This window comes from Microcaecilia unicolor, chromosome 6 (genome assembly GCF_901765095.1).
Source record: "Microcaecilia unicolor chromosome 6, aMicUni1.1, whole genome shotgun sequence".
NCBI lineage: Eukaryota > Metazoa > Chordata > Amphibia > Gymnophiona > Siphonopidae > Microcaecilia > Microcaecilia unicolor.
In genome coordinates this window covers 138,609,511-138,624,837 of record NC_044036.1, presented here as the reverse complement: position 1 = coordinate 138,624,837, position 15,327 = coordinate 138,609,511, and the positions used below count along the sequence as shown (strand labels likewise).

Below are 15,327 nucleotides of genomic sequence, written 5' to 3'. Positions count from 1 at the left end.
TAGTGAAATAGGATAAAAAGGAAATGGGAGATAAGTGTATGTTGAGGAAGAGAGGACATAAGACATAAAGGAGCCAGAGCTGGGGCGATATCCAGGAGACTAACCAGCTTATAATCGAACGAGAATAACGCCCAAGTTCCGACCTAAATCGGGAGATGGGCGTTCTTCTCACAAAAACAAATAAAGCGGTATAATCGAAAGCCGAACTTTGGACGCTTTCAACTGCACTCCGTCGCGGATGCGGACAAAGTTGACGGGGGCGTATCGAAGGCGTGTCGAAGGCGGAACTGGGGCGTGGTTATCGGGCGAACAGAGATGGGCGCCCTTCGCCGATAATGGAACAGTTTTGAGCTAGAATTTAGGACACTTTTCCTGGACCCTGTTTTTTGACGAATAAGGCCCCCAAAAGTGCCCTAAATGACCAGATGACCCCCAGAGGGAGTCGGGGATGACCTCCCCTGACTCCCCCAGTGGTCACTAACCCCCTCCCACCACAACAAATGATGTTTCACAACTTTTTACTTTCACCCTCAAATGTCATACCCTCCTCCCAAGCAGCAGTATGCAGGTCCCTGGAGCAGTTGTTAGGGGGTGCAGTGGACGTCAGGCAGGTGGACCCAGGCCCATCCCCCCCCTACCTGTTACAATTGTGCTGCTTAATGCTACTAGTCGTCCAACCCCCCCAAACCCACTGTACCCACATGTAGGTGCCCCCCTTCACCTCTTAGGGCTATAGTAATGATGTAGACTTGTGGGCAGTGGGTTTTGAGGGGGATTTGGGGGGCTCAACACCCAAGGGAAGGGTGCTATGCACCTGGGAGCTCTTTTACCTTTTATTTGGTTTTTGTAAAAGTGCCCCCTAGGGTGCCCGGTTGGTGTCCTGGCATGTGAGGGGGACCAGTGCACTATGAATCCTGGCCCCTCCCACGAACAAATGCCTTGGATTTATTCGTTTTTGAGCTGGGTGATTTCATATTCCATTATCGCTGAAAAGCAAAAACGCCCAGCTCACACCTTGACGAATAAAACATGGGCGTCTTTTTCTTTTAAAAAATACGATCCGCCCCGCCCCTTCACGGACCCGTTCTCGGAGATAAACGCCCATGGAGATAGGCGTTTCTGTTCCATTATGCCCCTCTAAATCCTTCAAACTACTTTCTCTGGGAACACAGAAAATAAATATGGAAGGTGCTAGTAATGTCCTATATGATCATGTTCACTTTATCTGATATACTACCTATATAGCAAAAGAAGTGATTTACATATTAAAAAGAGGGGAAATATATAAACACCACAATAGATAAAGACAGACAAGGACTGGAATAAAAGGTAATCAATAGAAATAAAACAAAATAAAACATGAAAAAGAAAATAAGATGATACCTTTTTTATTGGACATAATACATTTCTTGATTAGCTTTCGAAGGTTGCCCTTCTTCGTCAGATCGGAAATAAGCAAATGTTGGTAGATGACAGTATATATAAGTGAAACATCAAAGCATTCCAGTGACAGTCTAACAGGATGGGGTGCTTATTTCCGATCTGACGAAGAAGGGCAACCTTCGAAAGCTAATCAAGAAATGTATTAAGTTATGTCCAATAAAAAAGGTATCATCTTATTTTCTTTTCCATGTTTTATTTTGTTTTATTTCTATTGATTACCTTTAAAAGTGGACTAACACGGCTACCACACCTCTCTACTCAAGAATAAAAGGTAGGAAGAGGGGATAGGAATGTTACAATTTAAAATATAAGGGGAAAATGAGTGGAAAGGACACAAAGAGGGGCCAACGATACTCTGCTTGCTTTTGCGTTTAGAACAGTCTCTTCGGCATCCCTGGTAACTTTTGAGTTGTGGTCACTCTGATATTCAGTGTGAATTAACAGGCACATCAACTACTTCTCTTTCATTCTCTCTTGAAAAGTCTCTCACACATTCCCTATCATCCCCCTCCTCGCTCTAATCAATTCTCTTTCTTTCATTGTCTCTCTAAGGGCCCTGTTTACTAAGCAACGTTATAGGCGCATTAACATTTTTAACACGCATTAACCATGTACGCGCCTACAATATCCCTATAGGCGCCTACATGGTTAGGTCACACGCTAGTGTAGGCGTGCTAAAAACACTAATGCACCTTAGTAAACAGGGCCCTAAAAGTCTCTCACACACATCCCCTATCATCTCCCTCCCACTCTAGAGATGAGGACCCCCACCCTGACTCAGACTTTTCTCCCAGTAAGTACAGACACAAAGATCTCATGACTGCAGCTCTAGCTCCTCCCCTCCCATACAGCATTCAGGGAACAGGAGGGGAGGTGGTAATATGACCAGCTAGGGGCTCATTTTCAAAGCACTTTGACGCCGCCTTATTCAAGAAATAATTATTTTCCTCTAGGTCCTGGGTCTAACAATTTTCCTGTTTGCTTTGGTTAATTTGCCATTTTTCTCCTTTTATTTTAGACTTTAAGAACAATCTTCACCAGTTTGCCAGAGACAAACATTGGCACGCTTATCACCAGCATCATTTCCTTGGCAGCACTCTTTGTAGTGAAATTCATGAATGAGAAATTCTGTTCTAAATTTCTGATGCCCATCCCCATTGAGCTAATTATGGTAAGTGCCAAAAGCCTAGATCCAGGATTAGGTATGCTAGTGTAGTCCCCTGGGAAAACCAGTGATAGTTGAATAGACTTGACATACCACACTTCTAGACGAATAATCAGAGTGTTTTACAATAAAAGAATATTAAAACCAGAAAAGAACACAAATTAAAAATAGGAAAGTACAAGCCACACACACCAAGAACCATTCCAGACATTCACACAATCTTCCTTCAAGCCTGAGGCAATATCAACACAGATCAGCTGACCGACCCACAAGCCTTTTGGAAAAAAATATGATTTCAGCCTTTTCTTAAACTGGACCAAAGAGACTTCATTCCTCAAGTCTTCTGGAAGCAGATTCCAGAGAAAAGGCACCTGCCAGAAAAAGACATTCTGGCAGGTGACTGTAAGGTGAACCTGATTGGTCCAGGAAGGGCCAGTAATTGCATACTGCCTGGGAGGGGAGGAGCTGGAGCAACAAGATCTGTGTGTCCCTATTTACTGGGAGAAAAGGGTTGGAGTCAGGGTGGGGTCCTCCTCCCTAGAGCGAGGAGGGGGATGATAGGGAATGTGTGTGAGAGACTTTTAGAGAGATGGAATGATGGGGTTGAATCTGGCCAGTTCCCCCAGGGGATTGCTGAATCATATCTGGCTCCTGGCCAGGGGCTGGGAGGAGTGATGGGAGTGGTTATTGGCTAGGGGGAGGGGTATACCCAGGCGATTGACATGTGGTGGCAGTGTCAGAGTACAGTTCTGGCATGTTACAAATTCGTAACACAAATGTGTGACACAAACTGTGAAGAGTCAAAAAATCATGGGTAAAGGCCAAAAATCTGAAAACAAACTGAAAATGTTTTTCTTGTGCACGATTCTACTTCCTCAAATTAGTGTTGAATTTATACTCCTTCCCCTCTCAGTTTCACATCATGGGAAAGGCATGATCTAGATACGTGCATTGTGCATGTATCTAGATCTATCTATTCATGTTTATATCTGTATATATCTGATATTAATGTCCTTTGAAGAGTAATATACATCAGTGATTGACCCTATAAAGAAAGATGCCATTTCAGATACTAGAGGAACATCTATGGTGAGATTAGGGGAGAATTACATTCTAGCTAACATCTCCTGTACTGTCTCCGTGCTGTTAGCACACACTAATTTCCATGTTCAGTGCACTTTAGTAAGTAGGGGTCCTGTGGGATTTGATTGCTACAGCAGGTAATGGAGTCTGAGGAAGTTAATCCACTGAATACGTAGTCAGGTCTGATTAATATTCAGATTGATCTAACATTTTCACACTAAACATACTCTAGTAGAATTTGATGGCACAGAGATTGGAAGGAAATTAAAAGGAGAATTTATTTGTAATTAAAGCATTGATTTATCATTTTGCTTGTCTTCCTCAGCTCATTATTTCCACGGGGATATCCTACGGGCTGAGCCTGCAGGAGAAGTTTGGCATTGAAATTGTAGGTGAAATCCCTGTCGGGTGAGTGCTGTTTCAGATAAATTCACTCCTGAACAGGAGGGGGAGTGGATTCTCAGTCTTCTGGGTTTATGTTCCTCTTAGGTTAATTTGCTGCTAAAAGTATGGGATGAGGTCATGAATAACAAGCATTTGGACTCTAATAACAGTCCCTTGGCTTACATTCTCTCACTAGTTAATAAAAGCCTCTCATCAGGTCAGATCTCACAACTGTGGAAATCTGCCATCGTCAAACCCATTCTAAAAAAAAAACGTGTCTTGTCCCTCAAATTCCCGCTCACTACTGGCCAGTGTCTATCTAAAGTCTTGGAAAAAATAGCGTTTTCATGATTATCTTCCTGTGATGAAAAATCATTCACCCTCCACCCCGAACAGTCAGGTTTAGGGCTCGCTTCAGAACTGAAACAATCATTACTGCTGTGCTCAATGAAATTCATACTCACCTAGACAAACATAATGCTGTTTTAGCCATTTCTCTTGACCTTTCTGCCATCTTTGATCTTGTAGACTACTCATTACTATTATCTCACCTTTCTTGATGGGGACTGTTCTATCCTGGTTCTCCTTGTTTCTCACTAATCGTGTTCCTATACAGTTGTTACTGCTACATCAAAATCTTCCTCTCACACTTTGACATGTGGGGTCTGTCAGGGTTTTGTCCTTTCACCCCTTCTTTTCAAGTTGTTTCTTAGCCCTCTTGCAACTTTGATCCAATCTACCGGAGTATCATTTCATGTCTACACTGATGACATTTTACTACTTTTCCCCACTAACCTGTACAGTCCTTCCCTTTCGCCTCTTCAGAACTGCCTGGAACTCATCACTAGATAACTTGCTGATCATAGGCTTGTACTCAACAAAGACAGAACTTTAGCTTGTTGGTTCACAGGGGGTCTTTCTGTCGCTCCTAACCCCCTAAACATCTTTGTCTCTTGCATTCAACCAGTGGACTCATTCTGCTATCTTGGAATCATTTTGACTCACATTTGTTCCCCGAGGATTCCTTGTCCTTCGTCAACTCCGGGCTGTACATTGATACTTCAGTTCAGCCGTCTTCCATTCACTGATCCTGGCACTTCTAACCACAAGGCTGGAGTTGAACCTGTTAAGGGTATATGTGGATTATAAGAATGTATGATATGCTATGTTATGCCACCTGTATAGTTCTGGGGCAATTTTTCTGGACAGCAATGATTTTCATTGCAGCTATCCAGACAAATTACGGTAAGACAGCAAAAAAGCTGATGTAAGTTCTACGCAGATTAGCTATTCAGATATCAGCTAAATACATCCACCTCACTGTCTGTCTTATTCAGTGGCAGCCACTATCCAGATACTGCCACTGAATATCCATGTTTTTTTTGCTCACATAGCCAGTGTTTGAAAAAAAAAACAAACCACCAACCGCCATGAGCTCAGTTTTGGGCCTATAAGCTTTTCTAAGGGATTCCAGTGATAGTTTATAGTTTACTGAAAGTTGCTATACTGCCAAATCTAACTGGTAAATCTAGGTGATTCACAATAAATCCAAATTCATCAGGAAACGGAAAGGAACTACAATATTTGACAGGAAAGGATCACAAACATATAGTGAATCAAGCATATAACTTTAAAGGCCACGCAATGATTTACAAGATATTACACGGAGAAGCCCCACCTACATGAATCACCTTATCAACTTCCCAACCAGGAACAGTTTGATGCCTTCCCGTACTTACCTTAACCTACACCTCCCCAACAGCAAAGCTATTAAGTACAAATCCTTCTACGAATCCAATTTTTCCTTTTCAGGTAGCCAGCTTTGGAATGCTTTACCAAGACCCATCCGTACTATCAATGGCTTTCTGCCCTTTAGAAAAGCACTGAAGACCCATCTCTTCAAGATAGCCTACCCTAACGATTCAATCTAACCAAAGTTTGCCCACATGATTCTTATTGATGATTGTTATACGTTGACCATGTTTCCCATTATCCTTATTGCTACCCCATATCCATTCCTCTCCATCTTTCTACGCCTACCTCCCAACACTCACTTCCTTCTGCACCCAATTCTCCTATGTTCAATTTACTTATCCGTTAACCCCATTAGTATTGCGTTTACTACATATTGCTTACTCTTTTACAACTTTGCAATTCTTTATACTGTTACTATGTAAGCCACATTGAGCCTGCCATGTGTGGGAAAGCACGGGGTACAAATGTAATAAATAATAATAATATATCAGAGAGAAAAGAGAGAAGGGGGAAATGTGGGGATGGGAGATGAAAGATGAGGGTGCAAGGGCAGGGGAATAGAGGGGGAGGGAGGGGAAAGGCAGCATAGGCAGGAGAGTGAAGAAACAGAATCATCCCCAAGCACTGGCCAAATTTTGCATCAGCATCCTGTCTGCATCAGTGCCCCCTCCCCCTCCTGCAGTCCAGTCTCTCTCCCTCCATTCCCTCCCCTCCATCTTGTGTCAGGTAATAACAATACTCATTTCACCGCAAATCTTTTTCAGGTTTCAGCTAACCGATGACAAGAAACAGTCTCTCAGTTATTGACAAGGGTCCCTCTTATTATACTGATGCTGAATATTTAACCTCTTTTTGTTAATATGACTGAACACAATTAATGTTATTCTTTTCCCCCTGTCTGTCACAGATTCAGGCTACCAGTGGTCCCGGAGACCAGCCTCTTTGGGAAACTGGTAGGACACTCATTTGCCATCGCTGTGGTAGGATACGCGATTACCATCTCCCTGGGTAAATTATTCGCTGTGAAACATGGGTATAAGGTGGACAGCAATCAGGTCAGCACAAGTTTCCATTCCTTCCCATACACTTTTCTTTTTTTGCTTCCTTCTTCTATTCGTTTCTTCTCCTTTCTGCATGTTCTTAACCTTTTTTAATTAATATTCTCTCTCCCATTTTCTTCCAAGCGGCCCATGTCATTCTGAGGTTCCTTTTCCCTCTTGACTGCCATAACAACTCTTTTTCCAGGAGGCCCCCAACTTTCAAGAATAGTTTTGTCTGCCGGTGAGTTAGCTGATAGTGCATGAGTAGGAATATTGGATTACTGCCCCTGCAGCCCAGCTCTCCCCCAAAATCACAAAGCTGGCACATGTGCATTGTGAATCTGTGTTAAAATTCATGCAGCACTGGACGGTTTCAAATCTTCCTATTGCACTATTTTGTATGAATGTATCCAAGGCCAGGACACATTGTTTTCTACAGGTACTAAATAAGCACATTGCACTATCTGAGATTATGCAACTGGCTTGGGCAGGGGGTAAGGCAGCCCCTGTTCTCCAAATTCTACAATCTTGTCACCCAGTTTTGTGCTTCGTGCACAGAATAGAATGCGCAGGTTATACAATGCTGTCAGTTACATATGTAACTTATTAAATTAGGAGTTTATTGGTATTAACAATGAATAATTGCAGTAATTGGAGTTGATTGGCACTAATTTACAGTTATGTTCAGAACTGCACTTAGTTGGTACAAAGACCAGGGGACAGACAATGAAATTACAAAACAAATAGAAGGAAATATTTTTTCACAGAATGAATAGTTATGCTTTGGAACTCTCTGCCGAAGGATTTGGTAACAACAATTAGCGTATCTGGGTTTTAAAAAAGAATTGGACAAGTTCCTGGAGGAAAAGTCTATAGTCTGCTATTGAAGACAGACATGGGGAAGCCATTGCTTGCCCTGTATTTGTAGCAAGGAATCTTGTAATTCTTTGGGATTCTAGAATCTTGCTACTATTTGGGATTCTGTCAGGTGCTTGTGACCTAGACTGTTGGAAGCAGGATACTGGGTTAGCTGGACCATTGGTCTAGCCCAGTATGGCTATTCTTATAACCTTATTTATTTAGATTTTGCTCACACCTTTTTCAGTAGTAGCTCAAGGTGAGTTACATTCAGGTACTCTGGATGTTTCTCTGTCCCAGGAGGGCTCAGTTTGTACCTCAGGCAATGGAGGGTTAAGTGACTTGCCCAAGATCACAAGGAGCAGCAGTGGGATTTGAACTGGGTACCTCTGGATTGCAAGACCAGTGCTCTAACCACTAGGCCACTCCTCCTCTATACCTTAGCACATAATTCCTTTAATGCACAACTGATAGGGGGTGTGGAGAGGGCGAGGCACGGGCAGGTCAGGGGAGTGCCTAGCACTTAGAAAGGTTATAGAATACTGTTAATTATACATGTAACTTACATGTAATTGTTAAATTAGGCACCAATGGGCATTAAGCAGTAATAATTGAAGTCAATTGGCACTAATTAACATTTACATCGTACACATTAGTGCTAGGAGTGTGGATGTAGGAGGGGCATGTGCAGATCAGGAGTATGTGTTCCACTTATTCTGTAAGGTTACAAAATACTATCAGTTATGCACCGTCAGTTACCATTGAACTAACATAACTGCTGGTGGCCATATACTAGAATTCTGTAACTGTAATTACAAGTGTAATTGCCATTATAAAACTCACACTTTAGGCAACCTTGTGAGAATTGCCCCTTTTATCAGAATTTGCATTTTCTTCACAGGAGCTGGTTGCACTTGGGCTCAGCAACTTTGTGGGAAGCTTTTTCCAGTGCTTTGCTATCAGCAGCTCTGTGTCTAGGAGTCTGGTACAAGAAAGTACAGGAGGAAACAGTCAGGTGGGTTGCAGAGAGCAGTGCACAGAATCAGGGCCGGTGCAAGAGTACTGGGTGCCCCTTGCAAACCTTCAGCCTTACACCCCCTCCCCCAATTAATTTTCAGGTCTCTAGTCTGTCAGCCTCCCTCCAAGATTTTGATAATTAAACTTTACAATTATGGCCATTTGATAAGAGTTCTACCAAAACACATAACTGGACATCATCCTCCAGATTCTATAAAGCTCATCCAATCTGTGCACAAACTAATTAGTTAACGAGTCGTTAACAATCAATTATTGATGCTAATTGGCACTCATATGGATTTGTACGCAGATCTGCCCTCACGCTATTCTGTAACACTGCGGACCTAAATGGTCTCGCATGCGACCCAAAAGGGGGCGTGACCATGGGAGAGGCCTGGCTGGGTGAGGGGTGTTCCCAAAATTTAGGAGCAGTGTTATAGAATGCCGGCATTATGCACCCGACTTGTGCGCCAGGATTTACGCCAGGTCTCAGCAGGCATAAGTCCTCAGGAATCCACACTAAGCACTATTTTACGAAGGGTGCTCAGCCTGGAATAGTGCTTAACGTGGATTTTTCCCACCGCCTAGCTTTGAGCACCATTTACTGAATCTGCCTTCATGCTTTTAAATGTTAAATTCTGCTTTGTAGGTAGAAGTAGGTGTTGATGGTTCTTTGAGTTTGTGTGGTTGGCAGAACCTACTGCTTTGCTTTGATTGCAGCTGCTTTTAGCTGCCCCTTAGAGCGTGCTCCTGACCAAAGCACGCCTGCCGAAACACAGCCATGTCAAGCCTTTCGACAATTGGCTTACACCATTTTAGAAGCAATAAAGTCCTGATTATCTGGGTCAGCTTTGGCTTCCTCTTTTGGTTTCTTCATTCCTGGTTGTTGGCCTTGCATGCATATATACGGTTTGGAGTTTATCGTGTTAATAGTAAAATAACATGTCTTTTAGCAGTAGCCCATGTTGATAACTTCTCCCCTTATTCTAGATTTGGAAGCATAGGGCCAAAGTTTTCAGAAGTGGCTTTCATCTTGTTTCCTTTGTATTTGAGCAAGACTTAAATTCAGTTTTAAGAGCATATTTTTGTTATTATGTGTAGTTTTATGGTCAAAGACTCTGGATATTTCCGGATGTTACTAAATCTACACAAGAATGTAGGAAGGTTTTTTTGACCGTGAGACAGGAGACTAAAGATCTTGGTGTGACTTTCTTATTGAGTTACCCATGTAAATGCATGATGTGATTTGCTGAGACCAAGTATGTTTTCTTTGCTCTGGAAGTAGAGGAGTGTGGTAGCTGTGTTAGTCCACTCTTAAGGTTATCAATAGAAATCAAACAAAATAAAACATGGAAAAGAAAATAAGATGATACCTTTTTTATTGGACATAACTTAATACATTTCTTGATTAGCTTTCAAAGGTTGCCCTTCTTCCTCAGATCGGAAATAAGCAAATGTGCTAGCTGACAGTGCATATAAGTGAAAACATTCAAGCATTACTATGACAGTTTGACAGGGTGGGAGGAGGGGGGTGGGTAGGAAGTATGCATGGGGACATCAAAGCATATCACTGATATTCTAACAGGATGAATCTGGATTCATAGAGGGAATTCTGAAACCTCTCGTACACAAAACTAACAGCTTCATACAAGACACCACAGACTTTCTGAATAAATTGAAAAATATCAAGCAACTACCACCTAACACCCTTATGGTCACGATGGATGTAGAATCACTATATAGCAACATTCCACATGCGGATGGCATAGCTGCATGTGGAAGACTCCTAAAATAATCCACACTGGACCATCAATACTCACCAGAAACTATTACAAAATTAATCAAATTCATTTTAACTCACAACTACTTCCACTTAACAATGATATCTATCTGCAAATAATGGGCACTGCGATGGGCACCAGGACAGCACCCCAATATGCCAACCTTTTTATGGCTGAGCTGGAAGAGACATTTCTGAATACACACCAGACCAAACCTCTAAAATACTACCGGTACATCGATGACATTTTAATGATTTGGACGGAGGGTGAAGAAACTCTGAAACAATTTTATTCTGCCTTCAATACATACCATCCTACAATCAGATTCAAAATTGACTACTCCCCAGAAAAAGTCAATTTTTTGGACACCACGATCTCAATCAGTGATGGCTGTATACAAACATCTATATACAAGAAACCCACAGACAGATGCAGCTACCTCCACAACTCCAGCTTCCATACTTCACATACAAAAAGATCCATCATTTACAGCCAAGACACAAGATACCACCGTATCTGCTCTGACCCAGGGCACAGAGACAGACACCTTAAAAGCCTGACTGCATCCTTCAAACAGAAAGGCTACAACCCCAAAATAATCTCCAAGAATATTGCCTCCTCCCTCAAAACACCCAGGGAGAATCTGCTACAGTACAAGAAGAAAAAATCCACAGACAGAATCCCGCTTGTAGTGACATACAATCCAGAGCTGGAAAAACTGAGGAAAATCATAAGAGATCTACAACCTATACTCCAGGAGGATGAATTACTGAAAGAGATATTCCCATCCCCACCAGTACTGGCCTTCCGACAGCCACCCAATTTAAAACACAAGCTAATCAGAAGTAAACTTCCATCACAGACTGAAAAGGAACAGAAGGGCACACTTCCCTGTAATTTATCCAGTTGCAAACTATGCCAAAATATTTCACAGGACCCCAAAGTCATCCACAAAGGAAAGATATTCAACATAAAGGGATCTTTCACTTGCTCATCTTCCAATGTGGTATATATCATTCAGTGTAAAAAATGTAACGAAGGATGCTATATTGGAGAAACAGGCCAGATGCTTAAGACAAGATTCAATTTACATAGACATCACATGAACAATACTGGTGCCAGCAGGGTTCCCACACCTGTTGGTCAACATTTTACAGGACCAGGACACTGTACCAGTGACTTCACAGTGAGAATCCTGAAAGGTAACTTTAAAACCATACAAGAACGTAAGACCTTTGAAGTCAGAATGATTGAATATTTTAACACCCAACAGAAAGGACTTAACAAGGATCTGAGGTTCCTAGCCCATTATAAACCATAAAGCTGTATGTCTCTGTTGATCACCCCACCCCTCACCTATCCACACCCATCCTGTTAGAATATCAATGATATGCTTTGATGTCCCCATGCATACCTCCTACCCACCCCCATCCTCCCACCCTGTCAGACTGTCATAGTAATGCTTGAATGTTTTCACTTATATACACTGTCAGCTAGCACATTTGCTTATTTCCGATCTGACGAAGAAGGGCAACCTTCGAAAGCTAATCAAGAAATGTATTAAGTTATGTCCAATAAAAAAGGTATCATCTTATTTTCTTTTCCATGTTTTATTTTGCTCTGGAACAACTTAGCGCTTTCATGGACTTGATGAAGTTGGTTTGAAGGGCTATGTTAGATAAGTTGGGGAGGGAGTGTTTTTTTCTTTTCACGTGAAACTAGTGTTTATGTTGTTAGAATTTTCCCCATTTGATCTCCTTATCTTTCCTAATCCAATCCCCCTCTGCTTATTGTGGTCTAAGGAAGAGTATTATATTGCTTCTTTAAGTACTTATTTCCTTCATTTTATTCTTTACTCTGTTTTCCTGTAACAAGTATTACTTGTGATTATTGTTTCAAAATAATAAAATATAAATTTAAAACAAAGAAGTTGCATTGCATTTTGTAACTGGGACCACTGTGTCTTCTCAGACAGCTGCCTTCTGACAGAACTTTGGGCTAGTTTACTTCTGCTCCAGTTTGGCACTGAATTTTCATCTCTTTCATCTCTGTATTATTCTAGGTAGCCAGTGCTGTGTCCTGTTGTATCATATTCATAATCCTTCTGCGAGCTGGAGAATTGTTTCAAGACCTACCCAGGGTAATTGCTGGTTTTATGACTTTTTTGTTATAGAAAACAGATATATTTCTGTTCTGGCTCACACCTTCCTCTATTGTTTGCATTTGTCATTGCTATTCATCTAATTAAAATTACCATTTAAATAAAGAAAAGCTTATCTAGGTTTTTGCACATTTTAGAACACTGTAATATGCGAAAATATTTGATCAGGTGCATCGGCCATGAAGCAGAAGATTAGTCCTTGTTTTCAGATTAATTCTGTCTTAATTGAATCTAACCTTGGAGATTTGCTCTAAATATTTGCAGGAACAAAGTTATTTAATTGTTGTCACAATAACAAGTGTTTTCACATTTTGCAAGGTAATCAATAGAAATAAAACAAAATAAAACATGGAAAAGAAAATAAGATGATACCTTTTTTATTGGACATAACTTAATGCATTTCTTGATTAGCTTTCGAAGGTTGCCCTTCTTTGTCCGATCGGAAATAAGCAAATTTTGGTAGATGACAGTATATATAAGTGAAACATCAAAGCATTCCAGTGACAGTCTAACAGGATGGGGGTGGATAGGTGAGAGACAGGAAGAGGGACAGATGAGATATGTATGGAGACAGGAGAGTGAAAAAGCAGTACAATTTTATGGTTTATAATGGGCTAGAAAACCCAGATCTTTGTTAAGTCCTGTCTGGAACTTGGATGTTAGTCATAGTAACATAGTAAATGACGGCAGAAAAAGACCTGCATGGTCCATCCAGTCTGCCCAAGACAAACTCATATGTGTATACCTTACCTTGAATTTGTACCTGTCCTTTTCAGGGCACAGACCATATAAGTCTGCCCAGCAGTATTTCCCGCCTCCCAACCACCAGTCCCGCCTCCCATCACCGGCTCTGGTACAGACCGTATAAGTCTGCCCTCCCCTATCCTCGCGTCCCAACCACCACCCCCTCTTCCCCTCAACTGCTCCGCCACCCAATTTCAGCTTCCCTTCCCTTCCTCGTGCAGGGTAGTGCTGGTTTCTAATGATGCTTCTATGGTGCAAACCTAAGGACTCGATACTTTTTGTTTAAGGTTTGAATTTGCAATGGAAAGGGGATTATGAAATTGTAATCTGCTACATTAAAAAAGTGATATAGAAAACTTCTATAGAACCAAAAACAATATTCTATTCTGGGCATCTAGCATGGCCACTCATTCCTTCACTTTTTAACAAAAGCATCCCCCGATGAGTGCCAGGACTTTGCTTCAGTCAACAGTAGACAGCTTCAGAGCTGCCTCAGGAATATTTCTATGCAGTGGAATTATGAGGATTTGAAAACTGCACCCTGTTTTCTCTTTCTGACAGTCAATTTTATAGCTAGACATAGGAAGAACAATAATCACACTCATTTCTGTGGGAAAAAAGGTGCTCTACCCATGAAAATTGGGCTGTTTGAAAAGTGCCAACTCATGATGAAGTTAAAACTATTCATCCTGCCTTGGTGGATCCCTCTTCACAAATGGCAGCCTTCATGGCCCTAGCAGTAGTCAGACTGCCACAGCAGTGGTTGTACTGTGAGTGTACCCTCTAGATCAGGGGTTCCCAACCCGGTCCTCGGGACATACCTAGCCAGTCAGTTTTTCAGGATACCCACAATGAATATGAACACTAGCGAAGGCCACTTTTCAGCACACCTTAGTAAAACGAACCCCTAATCTCTAGAGTTGTACCATGGATCATACTGTAGCTTACAAACGGACTCTCTTTCTCTAGGCAGTATTAGCTGCTGTTGTCGTTGTGAACCTGAAGGGTATCTTCAAGCAGTTTGGAGACATCTTTGTCCTTTGGAGATGCAACAGAACAGACCTGGTAAGGAGGTAGGGACGAAGTGAAATCCATTTTAAGTTAAAAGTTACATTGAGGGGCATTTTCGAAAGGGACGTCCAAGTTGCGATTTGGACATCCTTGCAAATCGGTGAAATCTAGGGGCGGGGAAACCCGTATTTTCGAAACAAGACGGACGTCCATCTTTCGTTTTGAAAATACTGTCAGGGGCGTCCAAATCCTTACATTTTGCTGTCCCTAGATTTGGACGTCCCTACACGTGGACATTTCTGATTTTCGACAATTTTTGAAACCAAAGACGTCCATGTCAAAAACGACCAGATGCAAGCCATTTGGTCGTGGGAGAAGCCAGCATTTCTAGTGCACTGGTCTCCCTGACATGCCAGAACACCAATCGGGCACCCTAGGGGGTACTGCAGTGGACTTCATAAATTGCTCCCAGGTACATAGCTCCCTTACCTTGTGTGCTGAGCCCCACAGACCCCCCCAAACCCACTACTCCCAACTGTACACCACTACCATAGCTCTTATGGGTGAAGGGGACACCTAGATGTGGGTACAGTGGGTTTCTGGTGGGTTTTGGAGGGCTCGCTGTTTGCTCCACAAACATAACAGGTAGGGGGGATGGGGCTGGGTCCGCCTGTCTGAATGCACTGCACCCACTAGAACTGCTCCAGGGACCTGCATACTGCTGTGATGGACCTGAGTATGACATCTGAGGCTGGCATAGAGGCTGGCACAACATATTTTTGAAGATGTTTTTTGAGGGTGACCACTGGGGGATTAACGGGAGGTCATCCCCGATTCTCTCCAGTGGTCATGTGGTCATTTCGGGCACCTTTTTGTGCATTAGTC

At 42.1% G+C, this 15,327-nt stretch overlaps 1 protein-coding gene across 1 annotated transcript in view; it reads left to right on the top strand.

Annotated features, from left to right (window-relative positions):
* The window catches only part of LOC115473126 (solute carrier family 26 member 6-like), a 58,294-nt gene that overhangs the window by 15,590 nt on the left and 27,377 nt on the right, over positions 1–15,327 (top strand). Inside the window, exons 7-12 of the mRNA XM_030207803.1 lie at positions 2,462–2,614; positions 4,017–4,099; positions 6,738–6,885; positions 8,630–8,743; positions 12,589–12,666; positions 14,401–14,496. Coding sequence (XP_030063663.1) covers positions 2,462–2,614; positions 4,017–4,099; positions 6,738–6,885; positions 8,630–8,743; positions 12,589–12,666; positions 14,401–14,496 — 672 coding nt within the window. The remainder of the gene's footprint in view (positions 1–2,461; positions 2,615–4,016; positions 4,100–6,737; positions 6,886–8,629; positions 8,744–12,588; positions 12,667–14,400; positions 14,497–15,327) is intronic.